General features: G+C 52.5%; 1 protein-coding gene across 1 annotated transcript in view; it reads right to left on the minus strand.

Annotated features, from left to right (window-relative positions):
* Positions 1 to 24,350, minus strand: part of XXYLT1 (xyloside xylosyltransferase 1) — a 104,093-nt gene that overhangs the window by 50,507 nt on the left and 29,236 nt on the right. Inside the window, exon 2 of the mRNA XM_054040333.1 lies at positions 18,924 to 19,071. Within this exon, the coding sequence (XP_053896308.1) occupies positions 18,924 to 19,071 (148 nt within the window). The remainder of the gene's footprint in view (positions 1 to 18,923; positions 19,072 to 24,350) is intronic.

A 24,350-nucleotide genomic window follows, 5' to 3' on the forward strand; every position in this document is an offset into this window, starting at 1 on the left:
CGCGCAGGGGCTCAGGGCTGCAGCGGTGAGAGGAGCCCCTCCCTTGGCCCAGCTCAACCCCGCCGGAGCTGCCACCGGGGAGAGGTGCCTCTCCCCCAGCCCCGAGCTGCTGTGGTGAGAGGGCTGGGGGGCGGGGAGAGAGTCCTCTGTCTCCGTCGCAGTCCCGGGACAACTTGCACCCCAAACCCCTCATTCCTGGACCCACCCTAGACCCTTCACTCCAGCCCAGAGCCCTCACCCCCTACCCCAGCCCTGAGCCCCCCCCCGCATGCCGAACCCCTCGGCTCCACCCTCATCACATGAATTGGGTTAGGTGCACCAATAGGAAGGTGATGTGTCACACAACAAAATTCATTCCGCACATGGACATAAAACATTAGAGGGAACACAGGCCTCCAGCAATCACTGACCGATTAACCCTTTCTGGCTCCTCGGACACGTCTAAGAACGCAGCTTCCAGCAATCACTGACTGATTAACCCTTTCTGGCTCCTCGGACACGGCTAAGCAGCCCCCGGGCGGGAAGTAAAGCACGTGCCCCCAGCCCTGGGTGCTGCTTAGCCCAGGCAGAACCCTGGGGCAGGGAATGCTGGGACAGCCCCCCCCGCATGGCTAGGGAGTGTGGGGCTGCAGTGACTCAGGCTGGGTCACAGCCCAGTGGGAGGACACTAAGGTCAACCTGGTGACTGTTCATAGCACTCCCCGGGAGGGCTCCTCCAGCCCGTCGCCTGGCCCCTCTGGAGTGCCGTGATTCGGGAGCTGTCTGTTATTCGGCCACCACGGTGCTCCTCCATTGCACGTCTGAGCACAGGCACGAGGCGGTGTTCCTGCTGCTCTCCCGCATGGCTGAGCGGCACGATTCCTCGTCTGCTCGCAATCAACCTGAGTGAAGCAGAGAATTAACTTTTCCTGTCTGCTGCTTGTCTGCTTACAGATCCCGCTCTTCCACCCCCAGGGGCTGATCCTGAGCAGTGCCGAGGACCTGCAGCCCAAGCTGGATTCCAGCGGCGAGCGCGAGGCCTCTTTCAGGATGAGGCTTCCCATGTATTGAAATCCACAGTAAGGAGCGAGTCATTAAAGGCGTAGGGGCGTGAGTCCAAGGGACTCTGTTGCAGCTGGAATCAGAGCAGCAGCATGCCTCACAATATAATTAAATCTGTCTTAATTCCAGGTTGTCATGAATTGCCGAGCTGCATAGATGGGAAGCTGTGAACAGAGCAGGGGGAGATGGCACCATACACACAGAAATTCATTTGTTTAGGTTTGAACATCGGTGTCATGACAGCAAAATGTTCAGAAGCCTTCATGATCCATCGCTAACTTGGAGCGGTCAGCAGCTGTCTTGCCAGTGATCGGAAGCAAACCATCCATCCACTTACTGTGACGAACCTTCACCATTCCCTCCATAACAACTTTATCAAAGTTATTTCCATCTCTACACCTCATGTGATCAAAGTACTTCAGTCTGCGTCTGCTGGTTTCCGACATCAGGGTCTGCTTCTCTCCAATGGAAATCCCAATTCTGCTAAAGAGGTTTGGGACTAAATATCCCATGTTTCACACCACCCTGCCCAGTGGAAAACCACTCACTGTCGCCGACTGCTGTTCCCACCGTGCTCTGTTGCTGGGGGCAGAGACTTGTGATGAGTTCGATGAGATGCTGTGGAATCCCCACATCTGCCAGCATCCTCCAAAGAAGGTCGCATTGGATGGTATCCAACATTCTTGAATAGTCAATGAAGCACATGATCAATAGACGACTGTGCACTCTGCGTTCCTCGATGATGTGACAGAGACTCGGGGTTTGGTCACGCATGCCTCAGCCTTTTCCGAAACAAGCTTCCTGTGGCGTTAGTTCTGCTTCGCTCCTTCATTTCCTGCAATCCTGGATTACGTAGCGCAGAACTTTGCTTGTGAACAATATCAGGGAGATGGTTCAATAGTTACTTCCCTGCTATGTTTCCCTTCTTTGATAAGGGCTGAAAAATTCCCTTCGTCCAATCCTCCGGCCTAGTCATCCATACATCATTACAAATTTTCAACAAGACCAGTACCGCATTGGCCAATCCCTTTTAACAATCTTGCAAGCACATTGTCTACTCCCGATGCTGTCCCAGGTTTCATTTGCACAACAGCATGCATCACTTCCTCTCACAGGACTGGTGGTTCCTGCTCCACCTACATTTACTGTCATCACCCTCAGGGAGGACTCTGCCAGCACGATCTTTGATTATGTCTGGTCGCAGGGAAACCTCTCGATAAGACGTCTGACCCCTGTGACCATACTGTTTGTATTATTACTTGTTTTATAATTCTCACATTCCATACATTTTGCCCTTATATATATTCACTCTTTTCTCAACTAATCTACCTTTGAATCTGTCTACTCAGTTCCTTATATTCTCTCCTACATTTGTCCATCTCCACGCCTGGCTCTTTCACTCGGTCTCCTTTTTCTGCAGCTCAACCACCTTCCCAGTTAACCATGGTGGGCTTGACACTGACTTTTTGGAATGAGTGCTTTGGCGGTTTTAAGCATAATTGTTTTCATTTGATTCCAAAGTTCATTGGGGTTTGTCTCCTCTTTCATACATCTACCAAAGGTAAACGAGCTCATGCCTTAACTAGCTATCGAGGGCAATTAGGGAGGAACAATGGTACCGCAGACAAATACCATCCTTGTTTCATCTTCTTCTAAACTTGCAAATTCTTAGAAGATTGCCGGCGAGACCCCACAGTGCAGCTAGCCCTGCACAGCCATCCACGTGGCACCTCGCTGTCAATCTGGTGTGTAAATACCAGAGCATGCACCCTACAATGCACTCCCAAGTTGCCTTTATGCTGCTATCCTCCTTTAAACAAAGAAAGAGTTGCTGAAGGCACAGAGAGAATCAGAGCCGCCCCAAAGCCATTGGCTGGCACCAGTTGCTGTTTAACTTCTCTCCAACCCTCCCACTTTCCATGATCACAATCAATACTCACTGCTACAAACACTAGAAGAAAGCCTCCCTCAGGATGTGTATCTGCGTAACAGCACTGGCAGGGCAGATGCCAAGATCCTGTCGTTCTGCAGCAGGCGAAATAACAGCACATGCCTGGCTTGCTTTGACAGATCTAGGACACCGAAAATAATCAGTGTCAGCGCTACAGCAAGGGGCAGCTCACGGAAATAACACAAACTGACACTACCCCCAGGGGTAGTGGGTCACGACTGACTGAAACGATGGTTCTACGGGGAAAACAGGCATTTTAGGATAAGCACCGTCCATAGGACCGTCCTGAACACGCCTCTCCCATTAAACTCAAACATCAACAATATCATCCCTGTCACAGCGGCCCTGCCGGACGTGTGCAGCACACACAGAGTCTGCTCCTTCACCAGCGTGTGAGCGACAGGGTGAGAGTGCTCATGAGAGGTGCCAGATGGACAGCCCCGGGCACCGAAGGCCTCTGCTCACTCCCAGAGCGGCAGGTTCAACACGGACCAGGGCAGCAGCTTTCCCCACTTCTGGTCTCCACAGCTCTTGGCTTGCCTGTGTTACACCCAGGTGCATGTGTGTGCACAGATATGCACACTCTCACGCTCGCTCGGCAGGGTCTCCCTGGTGGTTTTGGTCATTAGCCTACCATTTTATTTGCTAAAGAAGGGCAAAACTTCAGCACAGTCAAAGTACAGACCGGTTGGTAGGAAAACGTGGGGTTTGCCCCATGGAAACCAAAATCTCTTGGCCAAAAAGTGAACTATTTTGATTCTGAAATGCTGCTTCAGTGCCTCATGGCAGCCATCGCTCAGGTGCCCCATGGCCCATTCTCCTCTAAGCATACGTGCTGGAGCTAGGGGGGCTGCCGCACCCCCGTCTTCACATGGGTTTACAGTTTGGTTCAATGGCTCCTAGCACCCCCACTATAGAGTCAGGGCCCTGCTCAAAGACACCTCCCATGATGTGCCACAGCCCAGCCCGTCTTGGGCGAGGGGAGGACGTGCACCACAGAAGTCACATGGCTGCAGTGCATCATGGGAGATGTAGTCCAGCTGGGGAGCCCAGTCCATAGAGGAGACGTGGGCATGAGATTCCCAAACTACGACTTCCATGAGGCACCAGGGACAGCATTTTAGGTTTTCAGCCTAACACATTTTGGGTGTTCGGGACATTTCTGTGGAAAGCACACACTGTGCATGAAAAGTTGTTTTGTCAAAAAAACAATTTTCTGTCGAAAAACAGTGTTGATGCAGATTTTTCAATCAGCGCTGGACGTTATGGCCAGACGGCGGCTGTCGTGTGGGTGGGCCTGAGCGCCGGCTGATTCGGATTCGGAGTCCGGCTCTTGCTTCGAGCCCAGCTCTAGTCAACAGCAGGATTTCCTGCAGCTCGCTCTTGAGCCAGGATGAGGTTTGCACTTGCTCAGTGGGGCCGCCAAGCACTGGACAAAATGGAAGGTCGCTCTGGGGAGGAGATGGTATTTTACACATTCCTGCTTAGTTTTAAGGTTACTGCTCCAGTTGGTGTTGGTTCAGTCTGGGTTCCTCTGAAAGTGCCATATTACAGCCCAGTGCAAGGCACCTGGAGGATTCCCTCAGGCACGCATGTAAGCTGGCAGATGTGTGGGCGAAGCAAACCCTGCAGTCCATGGCCTGTCATACACTCACCGTGTGTGCACCATCCACCCCAGAAATTCATGGCAGCGAGCAAGCCTGACAATCCACAGCCCTGATACGAATGACTGGATCTCCCTACCCAGAGTGTCACGTAGAAACTCCAGCCTTCCTTCCAGATGCCAGCGTCACTGTTTCGGGGGAGGGATGGTTCCTGGGAAGAAGCAATCTGTGTCCCACTGGGCTGCTGGCACTGGAAGGGAACTGTCTTCACTTTCCTTGTCCTAGATTCTTGTTAAAGGGCTGGTGTGAGTCTAGGCGAAGATTATTCCCTGCTCGAGCAGTTTTGTTAACAGCTCCAGCTTGTTTAGAAATCTTAAAGCACCTCGGTTTGTTGCCCTTGAAATGCATGATCACAAAGTCATGCTGCTGTGATTAGAGCCAGACAGAAAACCGGGGGGGGGGGGAAAGGGGGGAAGGGGGGTGTTTCTCCTGTGGAAAATGTTGATTTTGGACTGAAAACACAACAACAAAATACTGCAGTTCTAACATGCTGTTGCACTGCCTCATGGGAGTTCGCTTCGGGTTCGTCCTGCTGCCCTTCTCCTCCACAGATGCTGCAATGACAATTCTTAGTCTGTCACCCCCAACCCCCGTTATTGTTTTGTAGAACAACCCATGGTTACCTTGCCATTGCAAATGGCACTCCTTCCCCCACAATGCATGTGTCACGGCAGCGGCGTTCAGACCATCTGGCCCGATCGGCCTGTGCGGTAACTGTTGGAACAAAGTACGAAGTCTGGATGCCTGGGTATTACCCCCAGCTCTCCCGCTGGCCTCGTTCTCTCTCCGGGGACGTCCACACTGCAATTACACACCTGTGGCTGGCCCGGGCCAGCTGACTAACACTCGCGGGGCTCGGGCTAAGGGGCTGTGAAACGGTGTGTAGACAGACACTGGGGTTTGGGCTGCAGCGTGAGCTCTGGGACCCTCCCACATCACAGGGTCCTGGGGCTCGGGTTCCAGCTTGCACCCCAATGACTACACCGCCATTAAACAGCCCCTTGGCCCAAGCCCCGTGAGCCCGAGTCAGCCGGCCTGGGCCAGCCACAGGTGTCTAACTGCAGTGTGGACGTACCCTCGATGCGGACAATGGTTGTGAGGGGTACTCATTTGCAAAGGGCCGAGAGACACGCTATAAATACCTTTTATTAATTGTAACAGAGCACTGAATCGTCTCTGATTTTACAAGCACACAAGGAATTACTCTGCACATTGATAAAAGGAAAAGAAGATCGATTTTTGAGCCAGTTCATGATGCACGTTTCCCTTTAACCAACTTCCGATGTTTGTGTCTTTATTTGTACAGCGTGTGACACAGGAATGAGGCACCCACAACCCAGCCCAAACAGTCTGCACGGGCGACCAGGCTTCAGTCAGCAGTGAAAGCCCAGGGGGAAGTTACAAGGAACAAAAAACAGTGGGCATTTGGAAATAAATGGCCTGTTATTTAAAGGTGCTGAGACCCTGGGAGTTAGGGGAGCTCAGCGCTGCGGACAAGCTGTTCCACTTCAGGCTCCCAGGGTTGTAAATTTTGGCCCAAGACTCTATAGAGATGAAAATGTAACTGATGCGCTGATCACTGGTATTGCCAGTGCCTGGCGTCAACAGTGGCCTTGTATTGATGCAGGCAGAGATTTCTGGACTGAGTTGGGCCAAGCTTCTGTCACAGAAGTGAACGCTCCACACAGCCCGAACAGCTGTCTCCTACCTGTCTGTGCACACACCTGAGTCCCACCTGAACAAGCTAAACACTTGCAATAGGGGACAGGCCTGTGTTCACAGAAATATCCCAGCAGAGGACGGCCTGCTTTGAATGCATGCTGTGCCTAGTAACAGGCTGTTTTCTTGCCAACTCATCTTAAAATATGCCGCCTGGATCCCACTAAATTTTCCTGTCTTCTGAGCTAAGCTGAACGTTTGCTTGAAGCCTGGAACTCGGTGACACATTCCCATGGTCTGCAATCTACAGGGAGCTCTCCACATCATGCCTACGAGGCTGAAGGAGCACATTACCCAGGGGGCTGAATGGGTTCCCTGGGACGCCACACACTGCCTCACCACTGCCCCATACAGCTGCTACGGTCTGCCGGCAGCAAGCCATTTGCGCGGGGGGGAGAGAGGAAGAATGGGATGTGCGCAAGACATGGACTAGCTCACGGCTCTGTGAGAGAAGTGTATGTCATCACTGACGGAGACTGGCCAGCGAAGGCTGGGACTCACAGACACACTTGTGAGGCAGCCACAGGGCTGGACAGCAACTTTCTGAGGAGTCAGCTACTAACACAAGCTGCAGCCAACCCCAAGCATGATTCATGCCCAAGCGGTCTGTGGGTCTGGGACTAGCAGCCAGGTCAAACACCGCCACGTGAGGAGCCATGCTTAAAGCCCGGTACGATCAGAAAACATGCCAGAGCCATCAGAGTCGGAGAACTTAATCCCAGAGGGGACCATTGCATCCCCTAGTACGACCTGTTTAGCACCAGGCATGGAATGTCCCCCAGCCACCCCTGTTCTGAGCCCAGCATCTTCCAGAAAGGCTCCAGTCTGGGTCTGAACCCACCAAGAGATGGAGAATCCACCACTTCCCTGGGGCGTTTGTTCCAATGGTTAGTCGCTCTCAGTGTTGTTATCTCCACACATCACAGACGGGTGTTTAAGGAGAAGAACCTCACCTTTGTCTCGGGTTTGGCTTGGTGCTGGGTAACACGGTGTTTCCCAAACACTTGGTGGGAATGATGTAGGTGAGTCGAGGGCCTGTTGCAGAGGGGGGGCCCCCAGGGACAGGGGGTGGGGGGAGCGAGCCCTCCCTGCCCACATCCCACAGAGGCGGATCCTGTCCCACAGGGCTGGGCCAGCTCCCTGCTCTTGGTGCTGTGACCTAGCGCAGGGCCGGCATTAGGGGGTCACAAGCAGGGCAATTACCCAGGGCTCCACACAACAGGGGGCTCCATGAAGCTAAGTTACATGATCAGGCTTCAGCTTCAGCCCCGGGTGTCGAGGCTTGGGCTTCGACTCATTAGTTTCTGCCCTGGGCCCCAGCAAGTCTAACATCAGCCCTGACCTAGCGCACAGGTTCGCAGTGCCACTCGGACAGAGGGGCGGCTGGCCCAACCCCATGGCACTGGGACCGTGTGTGCCAGGCTGTAATGTCTGGCCAGCCTTGTGGCACAGGGGCCGCTGCAGGGTGAGCGTAGAGCGCTCGGTCTCCAGCTCCCCTCCCCTGGGGCCTCCCTGCTGCATCAGGCCGGGATTAGGATTGTGGTGCTGGGAAAAAGACACAATGCGGTGAGTGAATCCCCTTAGTAAAAAGATGCAAAGCCCTGTGCCAGAGCCAACCTCCCTCTCGTCTCGGGAACCTTAAGGACTGAGGGCACTTTGTAGTCTGGGATGGTTTCTTCCTCTAGTGCCAGGGAGTCTTTCTTCCTGTCAGTTTGTTTAGCAGGTACAGAACGTCTGCAAAGTCTGCCTCTCACACTGCTAGCCCGGGGCCTGTACTGGAAAAATGGCACTCAGGGCACGCTGCACTGCAGAGTACAAGCCGCCCATCCAAGTAGCCCAAGCTGTCACCTGTGCTGCCGTTGCCACACTGCTGTTCTTAGCACGTGAGCTCGCTCTGGGCTAGCGCGTCTGTCTGGCTGCGCTAGGACGCACGCTCCCAGCTGCAGTGCAAATGCACCCTAAGCCTGCCAGCTGTTCTTACTGGCCAAGAAAGAACCTGCTGCCTCCAGTTTACTGAATGCCACCTTCACTCAAATTCTACGAAATCTCTCTAACTCCATACGGCACATCTGCCTCCCCGTGACCTTTCCGAGATTCCCTCAAAGCTAAGAGATGCCACTCCTCCAGTGTAGTCAGAGGCTATAAGCTAGAGAGCTGTTGGATAGAGAACACAACCGCCAGATACACATTTATAACCTTCAGATCACATGTATTCCGTCCATTATATTCCCGAGGAGCGCCCCCTTGATCCCTTTTCCCATCATCCCATCCAACTCTCCCGACTCAGCATACTCTGAATGGAACAGATAAATAATAATCAAATGAACAGGGTGAAGTTTCAAAGCTGGGCCTGCCCCACTAGAGAATAGTGCCTTCTTCTGGGTGACAAACCAGCTGCTCATGACACCCGCCGACTTCAGCTCACCACACGCTGGTGAAAATCTTCAATTGGCAATAATCACGCCTCAGCTGAACCTCACAGACTCTGATTCTTATTCAGACTCGTTAAAAGTGACGCTCTGGCTCCTTAGGCCCTTGAATTCTACTCGCGCCACCAGCCCTGCACAGAAACATCCCTTCTCTCTCCTGGGTAACGGATCAGAGCTGACAGTAGGCTTTGGTGCCTCCTTGGTCACAAATCCTTGGTCACCAACGCAAAGAGACTCCGGGGGGTGACCACGTGGCCCAGGGGATGAGAAATGGCTTTACATCAGCCATTTTGAATCTGAAACAGTTCAAATGTGACCAAAAGGTGTTACCTTGGGAAGAACTGAGTTTGGTGCTCCTGGACAAGCATCCGCGACATCAAACCAGCACCACAATCAGCACTAATTGTCACCTGCTAGCAGAGTCAGTCAGACAGCAAAGGAGTGACTGGGATGGTATCCTCTACTGCGCCCTCCTGCAGGGAACCCACCCCTTCTCACTCCGGGTGGGATAAGGACATAGAATCATAGATTAGGGTTGGAAGAGACCTCAGGAGGTCATCTAGTCCAACCCCCTGCACAAAGCGCCCTTTGCAAGCAGAAAGCTTTGCACACCTCTGGAGAGGCGTCATTTCACCTCGACACCACCCTTAACTTGGCAATATCCTCAAAGCTCTGAACTTCCCACGTTCTCTCGTCAGGCAAGTCTCCCCAGCACAAAATCAACCATTGTATTGAAAAAAGGTGTATGTGCCCAAACCAGAGTCTACGAGTTATGCAAGTTACACTACTGCATACAATGGCCCAGATCCTCCACCCATTTCAATCAAATTGACTCCACTGAAGTGAGAAATGTAAGGGCTTGTCTACACTTAAAACTAGTGTCGTCAAGCGATTTAAAAAATTAATTGCGATTAATCACACTGTTACACAATAACAGAATACCATTTATTTAAATATTTTTGGATGTTTTCTACATTTTCAAATATATTGATTTCAATTACAACACAGAATACAAAGTGTACAGTGCTCACTTCATATTTATTATTTATTACAAATATTTGCACAGTAAAAAAACAAAAGAAATAGTATTTTTCAATTCACCTAATACAAGTGTGTAGTGCAAGCTCTTTATCATGAAAGTTGAACTTACAAATGTAGAATTATGTACAAAAAATAACTGCATTCAAAAATAAAACAATGTAAAACTTTAGAGCCTGCAAGTCTACTCAGTCGTACTTCTTGTTCAGCCAATTGCTCAGACAAACAAGTTTGTTTACATTTACAGGAGATAATTCTGTCCACTTCTTGTTTACAACGTCACCTGAAAGTGAGAACAGGCATTCGCATGGCACTGTTGTAGCCGGTGTCGCAAGATATTTACGTGCCAGATGCGCTAAAGATTCACATGTCCCTTCATTCTTCAACTGCCACTCCAGGGGACATGCGTCCATGCTGATGATGGGTTCTGTTCAATAACAATCCAAAGCAGCTTTCTTTTTTGGTGGTTTGGGTTCTGTAGTTTCCGTATCAGAATGTTGCTCTTTTAAGACTTCTGAGAGCAAGCTCCACACCTTGTCCCTCTCAGATTTTGGACGGCACTTCAGATTCTTAAACCTTGGGTTGAGTGCTGTAGTGATCCTTAGAAATCTCACATTAGTACCTTCTTAGTGTTTTGTCAAATTTGTCAAAGTGTTCTTAAAATGAACAACGTGCTGAGTCATCATCTGAGACTGCTTTAACATGAAATATATGGCAAAATGCTGGTAAAACAGAGCAGGGGACATACACAATTCTCCACCAAGAAGTTCAATCACAAATTTAATGAACACATTTTTTTAACAAGCGTCATCAGCATGGAAGCACGTCCTCTGGAATAGTGGCCGAAGCATGAAGGGGCATACGAATGTTTAGCATATCTGGCATGTAAATACCTTGCAATGCCAGCTACAAAAGTGCCATGCAAATGCCTGTTCTCCTTTTCTGGTGACATTGTAAGTAAAAAGCGGGCAGCATTATCTCCTGTAAATGTAAACAAACTTGTTTGTCTTAGCGATTGGCTGAACAAGAAGTAGGACTGAGTGGACTTGTTGGCTCTGAAGTTTTACATTGTTTTGTTTTTGAGTGCAATTATGTAGCAAAAAAATTCCACATTTGTAAATTGCACTTTCACCACAAAGAGATTGCACTACAGTACTTGTATGAGGTAAATTTAAAAATACTATTTCTTTTGTTTATCATTTGTACAGTGCAAATATTTATAATCAAAAATAATATACACTTTGATTTCAATTACAACACAGAATACAATATATATGAAAATGTAGAAAAATATCCTCTTTGATCAGTTTTAACTAGAAACAAGCTAGAACCTAGTCTGCAGCTGTTTCTACCGCTGGCTCTCTGCCCACTTGCTGTAGAGAGTTGTATATTCATTTCGCCATATTTTCAAAATTGTTTCCCTAATAGCGAGAGTTTCTGCTATAAGCTGGGGGCTCATCAGATGGAAAAACCAGAGGAGGAGAAAGCCCAGGGTGCATCAGTCGATCGCCGGATGACTGTGGGCCATCGTGATGCGGCAGGAAGAAGGCGAGTGCAGTGTTAGGGTGTGCAGATGAGTTATTTCCAGGAGAGACAGGGACGTATTAAAGCACTTCCCAAGGTGCGGGTGAGACCACATCTGGAATGCTGCGTAGAGTTTGGGAAGTCAGACTGGAACAGGTGCAGAGTGTGATGCTGGCAGAGCAGGTGCCAGCTGATGGCGAGGTCCCCATGTCTCAGCTGAACAGTGACAAATCCGCAGCTGGGATCAGTCTGGCTCCCCACGTCAGCATTGTTAAAACAGGTATTAGGATGTTAAGTTTGTGTTTAGCATTTACTGAGTGCTTGTGAGCTGCTGCTGGCATGAATCTCACTTACAATACCAGTAGCTCCGACTGCACGGTAATATTTAAGCCTGTGTATTGTGAGCCTCTGTCAGTATGTAAATCACCAGACAGGAGAGAGCCCCTAACTAGTGTGCCCGGCAATCGGCAGCCGAAGGCGTTACCGCCTGCCCAACAGGAAGATCCATGGATACCAGACAATTATAGAACATTAAAAAAGACAAAAGACTTTGTTGCTTTGCTCCACCCCTGCCCCCCCCCACACACACACACACCATGAAGATGAGTCATACAAATAGGAAAAACTTTTTCACTAGGAGGGTGGTGAACTCTCCATCCTTAGAGGTTTTTAAGGCCCGGCTTGACAAAGCCCTGGCTGGGATGATTTAGTTGGGGATTGGTCCTGCTTTGAGCAGGGGGTTGGACTAGATGACCTCCTGAGGTCCCTTCCACCCCGGAGATTCTCTGATTCTGTGGGTGCGAAGGGAGCTCTGGAGCAAACTCCGTCACTGCTGTTGGATGTGCTGGGGCAGCTCTCGGTTGCTGCAGAGCAGGGAGTGAGTCTAGAGGCCTGGCCCAGCCCTGTAAATCACCACAGGCGCTGCACACATAATGCAGACACCTGGGGCAGTAAATCTGACCATGCTGCGAACGAAGCATCCATCAGCTTCACTAGCAGCTTCTGAAACAAAGTTAAACTCATTAAACTGTCAAATGTCTTTTTAAAAATACTGGGCATCGAGCCAGCCCCTGTAAAACACTGTTAGCCTGACAGACAGACAGACAGACAGGTCTCTATGAGAACCTGGAGCCCGGACTGCAACCCCCAAGTCACGCTTGTCAGCCGAAAACGAGCATTTCACAGTAAGTAGCTTTGGACTCCTCTGCGACAGGGCGATACGGAGATCCTGAGCATTTCAAGCCATAGACTAAAGAAACCAGGACAGTGTCTAAGTGATGCAGACCATAATAATACTGCTATTCGCATTCAGCGTAGGTCCTACACCTCTAAAACCTTAACAAGAGCTTAATGGAAAAGTGGTTCCGGCAAACGTCTTTCCTGGCCTGCTGCTTACAAGTGACTCAGCCCAGACCCCACCCGAGTCACCCCCGCCAGGTGTGAAAAGAGAGCTCCCTTCCACCAGCAGTGCAATGACCGTGCACACGCACACTCACCCCACGGTTACATCAGCAATCGCATGGGGTGAGACGCACGTGGCCTGGGCCAGGCTGATTAGGGCTGAACACCTGAAAGAAGCGATGCCCCCGAACACTGGGCTCTCGCGGAGGTGTAAACCTGAGGCTGCGGGCATGGCCACGACAACGGTACCAGCGCTGCCCAGTGCTGAGAGGACCAGGCAGCTCAGCCTGTATCGGGGGGCGGGGGGGAGGTGGGGGCTACAGGCCCATGGTCTTTCCCCCTCAGAGAGTCGCATTCTCAGGCCTCTCCGGTGCCCCGCACTGCAAGGGCCATCACCACTTTAGTCCCAGCGTTCCCTAGCACGCTAGGTGTCTCCCCCAACCCTTCGCCAGAGGGCAGACTAAGGGGTGACTCGATCCCAGCGTCTGAGTGTCCACGGGGAGGGGATTCCTGCTGGCAGAGGGCTGCTCCTGACCGCTCGGCTGGAGCTCAGCCACGGGAATCCCCGGCTGGATCAGACTGGCCCCTCCTCCCGGCCCCCGCTTGCTACGCTAGATGCGAGGAGTGGAGAGCAGGAGGACCAAACGGCGGAGCTGCCGTGGTGGGGCAGAGTTATTCACACAGCGCAAACGAACCCTCAGCAAGTCACGTGTCCGCTGCTCATCCTGGGTCCGCATCCCACACTTGGGCCTTGGTGGGCAGACAGACGTGCGCCCTCGGGCCCAGGGACATCCCATCCCCAGCTCCGGCACCAGAGGGAGGAGAGGGCCTCGCACCCCCCATCAGCGCTACAGAAGAGCACTGGGCGTTACGCCGGGGCCGGCCTGGCTGGGTGCCCCAGGACCCACAACCTGCACTGCTTGTCCAGCAAGTGCCCTTCAAGGGTTTATGATTCACAACCCAGGGCCCTGGGCCTGAGTGACTGGCCCATGCTGCCTACTTCAGGCCCACGTGGGGAATCTGCAGAGCTGGAGCTGCAACCCTACTGCTTTGGGGCCCACCGCCCGGGATCCTGACCACCCAGCGGGGGTAGCTTTCAGGCCACGACAACTCGGCTCCTGCTTGGGCTGAACGGTCATGGACTGGAAGCTTGTTCCTGCCCCAGGGCTAGCGGCACTATTTAGAAGTGTCACCCCCAGAGGCCCCCCAGTAGTTTTCAGGGACAAAGCGACCTACTGGGGCTCCCAGGAGAAGTCCATCTACTCGTCATGGAAACAGGTTACCCACCTGCTGCATGGGGACCCGGGGCCGGCGGAACAAGCCACGTTCTGCATTAGCTCCCGACACCCAGGAGCTGGACATGCACAGGCAAAGAGACTGCACTGGCAACTGGCCCTTCGGAGGCACCTTGGTCCCCAGCGCCCTACTGACCCCTCTACTCTCAAAGCCATCATGATGGTGAGCCTCCCAGCCAGGAGCCAACTGTGCTTTAATGGTCACAAAGCCCTCGCGTGTCCCTCTGGACCGGACACAAGGCACGTGACTCCCGGCACAGAAAGGCTGCCCGGTGCTGGTCTGCAGAGAGAGGCCAACACCAGCTGTGCTCCTTTGCCCGAGAGGGTCAGTGGGGCATAGCCTCGTTTATACCAGCCTGGCCCCTCTCTGGCGAGAGCCTGCCCCAGCCCCTGGTCTCTGCTCATCTCTGTGCTCAGACCCAGCCGAGCCGAGGAGCTGCATACGGAAGGCCAATCCCTTCATTAAAGCAGAGAGGCGTTTCCTGTTTCTGAAGATCAGCTCAGGCCGAGGCACCGTTCTCCAGCTGGAGTAAGCAACGAGAGCAGTGTCATAAACACACTGCCACCTGGAGCTTCCACGCTTCTCCTCATGGCAGCAGCAACAGCAGACCCCAGATCCTCCTGCGGCCAAAGCACCCCGACATTTGAACTAAAGCAGACTCTCCTTTGGCACTCTGCAACATAGGGCCTGTGACACACAACTGGCAGTTCTGATTCTGCCCAGGCCAGGGTAGTGGTGCATGCTTGATAGCCAGTTCACTACAACAGTGTCAACATGAAGGAGCTTCAGTCTCCGCAGGAACATAAGAACGGCCGTACTGGGTCAGACCAACGGCCCATCTAGCCCAGTCTCCTGTCTGCCAACAGTGGCCAATGCCAGGTGCCCCAGAGGGAATGAACAGAAAAGGGAATTAAGTAGTGATCCATCCATGTCACTTATCCCCAGCTTTTGGCAAACAGGGGCTAGGGGCACCCAGAGCATGGGGCTGCATCCCTGCCCATCCTGGCTAATAGCCATTGATGGACCTATCCTCCATGAATTTATCTAGTTCTTTTTTGAACCCTGTTATAGTTTTGGCCTTCACAACATCCCCTGGCAACAAGTTCCTCAGGTTGACTGTGCGTTGTGTGAAGAAATACTTCCTTTTGTTTGTTTCAAACCTGCTGCCTGTTAATTTCCTTGGGTGACCCCTAGTTCTTGTGTTATGAGAAGGAGTAAATAACACTTCCTTATTCACTTTCTCCACACCCGTCATGATTTTATAGACTTCTGTCATATCCCCCCTTAGTCGTCTCTTTTCCAAGCTGAAAAGTCTCAGTCCTATTAATCTCTCCTTAAACGGAAACTGTTCCATGTCCCTAATCATTTTGTTGCCCTTCTCTGTACCTTTTCCAATTCCAATATATCTTTTCTGAGATGTGGCGACCACATCTGCACACAGTGTGCAAGATGTGGGGGTGCCATGGATTTATATACATGCATTATGATAATTTCTGATTTATTGTCTATCGCTTTCCTAGCGATTCCTAACGTTCGAGTAACTTCTCTGACTGACGCTATACAGCTCAGCAAATGTTTTCAGAGAACTATCCACAATGACTCCAAGATCTCTTTCTTTAGTGGTAACAGCTAGTTTAGACCCCATCATTTTATATGTATAGTTGGGATTATGTTTTCCAGTGTGCATTACTTTGCATTTATCAACATTGAATTTCATCTGCCATTTTGTTGCCCAGTCACCCAGGTTTGTGAGACCCTTTGTAGCTCTTCTCAATCCGCTTTGGACTTAACTATCTTGAGTAATTTTGTATCATCTGCAAATTTTGCCATCTCACTGTTTACCCCTTTTTTCCAGATCATTTATGAATATTTTGAACAGCACTGGTCCCAGGACAGATTCTTGGGAGACACCACTATTTACCTCTCTCCATTCAGAAAACCAACCATTTATACCTACCCTACCTGTCTGGCATGTTGGTCCATTGTGCACATGACATGCGGTCTGTTCCTCACCTTTCCTTGTTCCCTGCATGCCTCTGCCCACCCCAGCATCACCCGACCACTCCCTCCTTCTGGGGATCACTCAGAACAATAGAGACATTGCGTTGTGAAACTCTGTGCTGGAGCCAGCAGCTCAAACCACGACAGACGTGTTAGGCTCAGAGCGCCGACAGAACCTGCGTGTTTCAGAGCCTTTCCAACAAGGTTTCCAAGGATGCGACTTTCTCCGGTCTGCGCTTTTCCTTCTCTTTTGTTAATGGCAAGTGACAAATCATTGCTAGCTGACCAAGATGCCCACAGGAAGGAGACTCAGGCTTCAGGAAGGTGACAAGTGACTGACATGTCTGGCCACCAAGACATTGCCTTTGCATTTCACTCCCACCTCTGCAGAGGGAGGCGGTGCTCGCAGTTTGCCAAGCTGCACGAAGCACGCAGGTGGGATTTAGGCTGGGTGGAAGCCAGCAGGCTCAAGTGGCTCTGCCTCATCCTTGGAGGGTAAGTGCCAGCTCCACAGGAAGCCGGTGATGCAAACCAAAGTAAGAAGCCAGTTTCAGAGTGACAAGAATTAACAAATGGGAACCATTACCCCTGAGCCCATTCCAAAGGGCCTACAATCCCATGCAGCCAATGGTCCATAATGAGAGCACCTTACCCTTCCTACAGGAACCATGCCAGGAGAGCCAAGTACACTGAATGGCACTCAGTCACGGCGGCAGGGAAACCTTTCAATCAGAATCCTGGCACAGCTCCAGTGCCTGGGGGGGGGGGAAGGGGGGTTGCAGTCAGTTCACCTGCGGTAGGGTACAAAATCAGCCACCATGAGACGGACTGCCCCACTGCTGTCCTGATCCATGAATTTCAACAAACACTCAAAAGCTGCTGTGAAAACCATCGCCGGGGTTTGGGATTGCAGCATTCCAAGCCCAACTGAGGCTTCCCGGAGGGCAGGTGGGATGTACCTGCTTCTCAGATGGAAGAGGACAAAGCAGGGTGGGAAGAAACACGAGAGAGCAGCCTACAGGTCTTTGCTGTTTTGGAAATTAACGAGTATCAAGGACAGATCCCTGAACTCAGCCCCACCCACTGTCCTGTTCTGCCCCACACTGGGTGCCTGGCCAGGCCAATTCAGATTCTGTAACCACACTGGGCATTAGATGGATTCACTTTATCTGGGTGACTGTTCAGCGAATAGACAGCCCACCACAAAATAACCCAAGACAGCCTCTTTCTTCCGGAGATCCCCCCCACCAAACCATTCTGCACGCCTCATGGTGCCAGTGGGTCGAGACCTGCACCAGGAAGGTCTTGGGTCACCCTCCTGCCTGACGCTATGACCCTCCTCCAGAAGGCTGCGTTTGAAAGGACGGCCCAAAAACAAAGGAAGGATGCCAGCGTCTGCTCCATTTCCTCCTTGTCTGGAAAATAACAACTGCTCGTATAACTGCCGGCGCTGCACGATACACTAGGGGCTCAGGCAAGCCCCCCCCTCGTGTTAACTCAGCTATAATGGTCTTTATGGCCAAACAGAAACTTCCCTGAGCGTATTTCAGAGCCCCTGGCTTACAGCCGATCATTCACGACAGGTACGTGGAACTGCAATCAGAGGCGTGACTGCAGCACAAGCAGACGTCCCCGAGCCAGCTTTGGTCTAGGCAGCGAAGCCGCCGCAGCAGCTGGTGTACACCCTGACCCAGGACATGCGCACCAGCAGCTGCTACCAGGTGATTTGGATCACAGGGGAATTGGGTGTCTAAATCCCTTAGACAGCTTTGGACACCTCAGCCCTGCCCTAGTAGAATGAAGCTTCGCCATGAGATGCCCTGGGAGCTCTGTTCCTGGGAGCACTGGCTGGACAGGACCACCCCGCTCTGGCAGGCAGTTGGGCGAGACAAACTAACAGGCCTTTCCCGTCACCAATGCGAATGTTGATTCCCAGCCCCCTGTTCTAACCACTGCAGCGCATTCCCTGCCATAGCCAAACACAGCCCAGTGGCCCAGCTCAGCAGGACACGGACGCATCTGCTGAACTGCGAGGGGAGAGCAGCCCCTCTGAAGCCAGCGAGCTCTTCACACACAGGTACCTGGCTGAATCAGGGGTGCAAAACACCCACATGGTCTGTGATCATCAAATTATGACCCAAACATTCATTCATGCGTCAACAACTCAGCCACTCTCCGGCCCCTGCTGCGAGAAACAGGAGTCTTAGCAGGAAGGGAGGACAGAGCAGGGACACAGCGAGTTACAAGCTGAGCCTACAGAGAAGATGGGTCCCAGGAGAACTACCCACAGGCTGCAGAGGAAGGAAAAGGCCGCAGTTAACTGAGCCAAGCCCCTTTTCCAGGGCTGCTTTGTTTTCCTGTAGATTTATTGCTGTCCCCGGTTCCACAACAAGGCAGAGAGTGAGGCATGATAAGGACAGATACAGACAAAATCAATGACCATCAATCAACAGAGCTTTCCGATGGGAAAGGAATGCACTAATCAATACCTGGCTCTGCTCCCAGTGTCTGCTCCCACGGAGCCAGCCAGCCAGGGGCCATCAGCTACCACAAATGTGCTGTGTCCCCATCTGCTCGCCAGCCAAGGGTGGGGGATGGAAAAGCAGGAAGTTAATGCAGCTGGAGAGTTTCAGATATTGTCGGATGCACAGACGGGGCCAGGGCAGCCGCCTGCTCCGTACTTTGCAGCTCAGGGCTGTTTGGCTGCTTTGCTTCAGTTCCTTTCAGTGGGCTCCAGGCACACTAAGGAGACTCAGACATAACGCAGCAGCGTCCTGACACGCTGACTCAACCTGCAAAATCTCCAGCGCTCTGAACACACACACACACACATCCCAGCCACTGCCCCGGAACGCTCACCTGGGGGCATGATGCGGTGCATGGCCACCGACAGGAAGAAGATGGAGTCGCTGTAGTAGGACCCGGAGCCAGCACTGAAGTGTTTCTGCATGGACTCCACTACTGGAAACAGCTGTTCTGTGAGCACGTCCACGTCATGGAATGTTACCTGGGGGAGAGACAAACCACCACTGGACTCATTGTGCGCCGCAGACGATACCCCCCCATGTGCTGGGCACATTCGCTGGCGCGTAATACTGAACCATGTAGATGATTTAGTTGGACTCCAGATGTGCCCAGAGCCCTTTCTGGGCTGGGCACTGCACACACACAATAAGGGACCCTGACCCAAGGAGTTTATAATTTGAATAGATGAGACAGGGCAAGAGACAGTTAATCTCCACTGTTCAGATGGGGAAACCGAGGCACACAGCAATTAAGTGATTTGCCAAAGGCCACAGAGGTACTCTGGGGCAGGGCAGGGGCTGAACCCAGATCCCCGGAGCGCCAGCCCAATGCTTTTATCACCAGCCCAGCGTCCCTCTCTAACGTTTCGGCACAAGACTAGGTGCAGGGAAGGATGGGCCACCGCAGGCTAACCAGGGTCCAAGGACTGCACTGGAGGCGGTCAGAGCCTGTGACACAGGCGGCTTCCCCGGGTTTCTGACACCGCTGCTCACGCAGCGAGAATGTGCTCTGGGCCAATGGCCTGGACTTGCTCTCATTTAAGCCAGTGGCAAAACTCCCATCGATGTCAGTGGTTAGGAACCAGAAACTGTCACCCCGAGAGATCGCACTGTTGCCACAGGTGGCCAATAGGGGCCTGATCCCACAAGGTGTTATTTGCGCACCTTCCCCTGCAAGTTCTTTGCAGCAGGGACTCTGCCTCCGTCTATGTTTGCACTGTATTTAGCACATGGAGGGCACATGCCACAAATGCTAATAAAACCACCACCACCACATCCACGAGAACAATTCCCACCCAGATCAAAGGGAACATCTTACTGTTCCCACGCTGATCTCTCAGTGCACTTTATATCTCCATGACTCTGTGCTGAACAAGGGGGTATGACGGACTCTCCTGCTGCGCTAGTTTGCTGCCGGGGCTTGGGCACTCACGAGGCCAAGGAGTGCAGCTGTTGCATGGTGCATTGAAAGCAACAAAAATAACTGGTCTCTGCTAGTGCTTCAGAGGGTCCCAGGACAGCAGTGCCACAAACCCGCCTTATGTATCTGTTTGCTGCTATGGTGCAGATCAGAGGCTGGTTTAATACTGGACTGAACACATCACGTCACAAACAGAGCACTCTCCCCTTCCCTTCCCTTCCCTTCCCTTCCCGGGGCTGGTTTCTGTGGCTGGACATGCAGGGAGATTGTGAGCCCTGCACAGACATCACTGTGCCCTGCCACTTGTAAATACCATGGAGAGCATTACGGCCGGAACATTTGGACTCCCACAATGCTCTGTGGCATCCTGCTGCGTAGAGACCTCTTTCAAATGCATGCTGTTTATACCCCTTCTTGCTGGTGACACCAACATCATTAAACATATGCAAAAATAAAAATCTGGTTATTTTCATGAGCTACAGGAAAACAAAACAGCAATGCACCCACATGCTGTACTGCCCTCGGAGAGACTGGAGGCTAAACAAACGAGGGCTAACGAAGGGACTGTGCCAAGAGGAGCATGTGTTCCCAGATGTACTTCATCAGCCATTAGCTACTGACATTTTACAAGCCCCTAATTTATTTTGAGATGCGACCTAAGTTGACACACAGTAACTTCTATGCAGTCCAATGTTCATTATCCAAATGCAATACTATGGGTTCCTGAGTCGTGCCAGATAACCAATGGAATGTTCAGGGTAATTAGTAGACATCAGGACCATGACCCTGTTGCTGATAAGAGAGTTTGGGATCTCTGAGGCCTGGAGAATCAAGGTCACGCTGTATTCCGCGTGTAAAGTAGGGTTACCATTCGTCCGGATTTACCCGGACATGTCCTCCTTTTTGTGCTAAAAATAGCGTTCGGGGGGAATTTGTAAAGCACTCACAATGTCCGGGATTTCCCCCCTCCCCCGGAGCGGCTGGGAGGGCTGCAGGAAAGTCCCGGGCTGGACTCCGGAGCAGCTGGAGAGGAGCTCCGCCCTGCATTCTGAGCAAGTGTCTCAGCACAAAGTGCAGCCCTCCCCTTTTGCAACTGGGAGCAGTTTCTGCCATGCAGGGTAGCAAAACGGGAGCGAGAGCACTTTGTGCTGATACAAGGGCAGCTCTCCCCTGCAACCCGGTCTGGACCTGGGACCGGGTTTTGTTGTGCAGGGCCAGGGACCGGGTTTTGTTGTGCTGGGGAGCTCAGCCACGTGTCCGGCTCCACAGAGCCCAACACCCTGTTCTGAGCAGCAGGGTAAGGGGGGGCAGGAGAAGGGGCAGGGAGGTTCTGGAGGGGGCAGTCAAGAAACGGGGGGGGGGCTTTTTGGGGGGAGTGGAGAAAGTTTTGGGCAGTCAGGGTACAGGTAGGGGGTAGGGTCCTGGTGGGCAGTTGGGGGGGGTCTTAGGAGGGGGCAGTTAGGGGACAAGGAACAGGGAGTCTTAGGTAGGGGGTGGGGTTCTGGAGGGAAGTTAGGAGCAGGGGTCCCAGGAGGGGGCAGTCAGGGGACAAGGAGCGGGGGGGGTAGGGGGCTGGGAGTTCTGGGGGGGAGCTGTCAGGGGGCAGGGGTGGGGAGAGGGATCGGAGCAGTCAGGGGACAGGGAGCAGAGGGGTTTAGATGGGTTGGGAGTTCTGGGGGGGGCTGTCAGGGGGCAGGAGTGCGGAGAGGGATCGGAGCAGTCAGGGGACAGGGAGCAGAGGGGTTTAGATGGGTTGGGAGTTCTGGGGGGGGCTGTCAGGGGGTGGGGAGTGGTTGGATGGGGCGTGGGAGTCCCAGGGGTCTGTCTGGGGGTGGGGGTGTGGATAAAGGTTGGGGCAATCAGGGGACAAGAGGCAGGGAGGCTTAGATAGTCCTGGGGGGCAGTTAGGGGCAGGGGTCCCAGGAGGGGGTAGTCAGGGGACAAGGAACGGGGGGAGGGTTGGGAGGTCAGGGGGGGCGGGAAGTGGGAGGGGCAGGGGCGGGGCTAGGGCGGGGCTCCTCCCGTCCTCTTTTTTGCTCGCTGAAATATGGTAACCCTATGTAAAGGAAAACTGGAAAAGTTCTACCCGGACACCGGCTCTTCAGTAATGTTAAACGCAGCCGAATCCGGAGAGCACAAAGGGTCTGTACTCCGCGGTTCTTCTCGCCCAGGCAGTACTGTCGCACTAAAACATCATCACTAGAAGAGCTGCAAATTCTAAACTAGACTCAGAAACCAAGCCTCAAACAGACTGTGATGGGTTTTATTTCAATCCACCAAACCAAAAGGTAATTCATCCATAAAAGGGAAAAGTCTCTGATACCCAGGAAACGCAATAACTGACACCACCATCTTCTATGCTTCTGCAAGACCCATTATATAACAGTGATGTCAGGGAGGAGCAGCAAGGTTTAGCTCTGCATACGGACCTTCCCTCCCTGTCGTCTGGTTTTATCTCGAAGTTGAAGTTTTACCTTGACTGTGGATGTTACCAATGAACAGCGAATAGAGAACTCAAATCACAGGCTGGCAGCATTGCTGCCTAAAGACAGAAGAAGAAGGTCTGTTAATAGGGTACCGATTTCTCCTTGAGTCCCCTCCAGGGCAGGGATCTTAGCAGCATTTAGGGTGACCAGACAGCTCCCTTCACACCCACAGAATCAGAGAATCTCAGGGGTGGAAGGGACCTCAGGAGGTCATCTAGTCCAACCCCCTGCTCAAAACAGGACCAATCCCCAATTAAATAACCCCAGCCAGGGCTTTGTCAAGCCTGACCTTAAAAACCTCTAAGGAAGGAGATTCTACCACCTCCCTAGGTAACCCATTCCAGTGTTTCACCACCCTCCTAGTGAAATAGTGTTTCTTAATATCCAACCTAGACCTCCCCCACTGCAACTTGAGACCATTACTCTTTGTTCTGTCATCTGGTACCACTGAGAACAGTCTAGATCCATCCTTTTTGGAACCCCTTTTAGGTAGTTGAAAGCAGCTAACAAATCCCCCCTCAGTCTTCTCTTCTGCAGACTAAACAATCCCAGTTCCCGCAGCCTCTCCTCATAAATCATGTGCTCCAGCCCCCAATCATTTTTGTTGCCCTCCGCTGGACTCTTTACAATTTTTCCACATCCTCCTTCTAATGTGGGGCCCAAAACTGGACACAGTACTCCAGATGATGCTTCACCAATGTCCAATAGAGGGGAACAATCACGTCCCTCTATCTGCTGGCAATGCCCCTACTTATACAGCCCAAAATGCCGTTAGCCTTCTTGGCAACAAGGGCACACTGTTGAATCATACCCATCTTCTCGTCCACTGTAATCCCTAGGTCCTTTTCTGCAGAACTGCTGCCTAGCCATTCGGTCCCTAGTCTGTAGCAGTGCATGGGATTCTTCCGTCCTAAGTGCAGGACTCTGGCTAACAGAGTGGTGAGCCTATTTAGGGAGGGCCTTAGAGCCACAAGAAGGGGCCACCTGCTTTACAGCAGCCTCCATCGTTTCTGAGAGGTCTGAAGGCCGAAAACACCTCGGCTCTTTATGACAAGCCGAAGTTGTTGCTGGCTACCCGAGTGATCTCACCCCGACTCTAGCAGGAAACATTTGTTATGAACTAGAGGAAAACCAGGGGAGAGTGGAGGGACAGGAAGGGACAAGTGTGAAGCTGCCCCTGAATCTCAAACCATGCTGCCATTCCCCTGGGTGCAGCACTCCCCACACCAAGCCAAGATCCGCAGGGCCCTCCTGACCGAATTAGCACCTGGATATGCCCCAGCCTTGCTCAGTTACTCCAGTCCTGCCTGGACACCCACTCTGCTCCGAGGGGTCTCTGGCTCTCACAGGGTTACAGCGGCAGGGTGGCTGCAGACAGCCCCGATGTCACAGCTTCACGTGGCCCAGCCCTGTGACCTGGGCAATGGAAGGACACGACACCCAGCCCGTGAGATGAGGCAGCATGTCAGGGCAATGCGCTGTCACAAGCAGCTCTCTGCCCACTCGTGCACAGAACAGACTGGAGCGTGGGCCTGCCACAGCAGATCAAAGCGATGGCCCATCCATGAGACCTGCTGTGTCTGCACCAGCCTACTCCTGGTGCTTCTGAGCAGGGCTGCTGCCGCCCCCACAGGCACTACGGCGCGGGTGGCCATGGGAGAACTAATCCCGTCCTGAGCCCTGCAGCTGATACGCGTCCGCGCCCGGGAAGGGAGAGCGCGGGGGGCAGGAATAAGAGGAGGCGCCGGGGATGCTCCCCACGCCATGCCGGCCTGCAATGCTCATGGCATGGAGGAACACAGCCGCCAGGGAGTCACCAGCAGCACCCACTGGTCCAGCCAGCAGGGGAGCAAGC

This window comes from Malaclemys terrapin, chromosome 9, assembly GCF_027887155.1.
Source record: "Malaclemys terrapin pileata isolate rMalTer1 chromosome 9, rMalTer1.hap1, whole genome shotgun sequence".
Lineage (NCBI taxonomy): Eukaryota > Metazoa > Chordata > Testudines > Emydidae > Malaclemys > Malaclemys terrapin.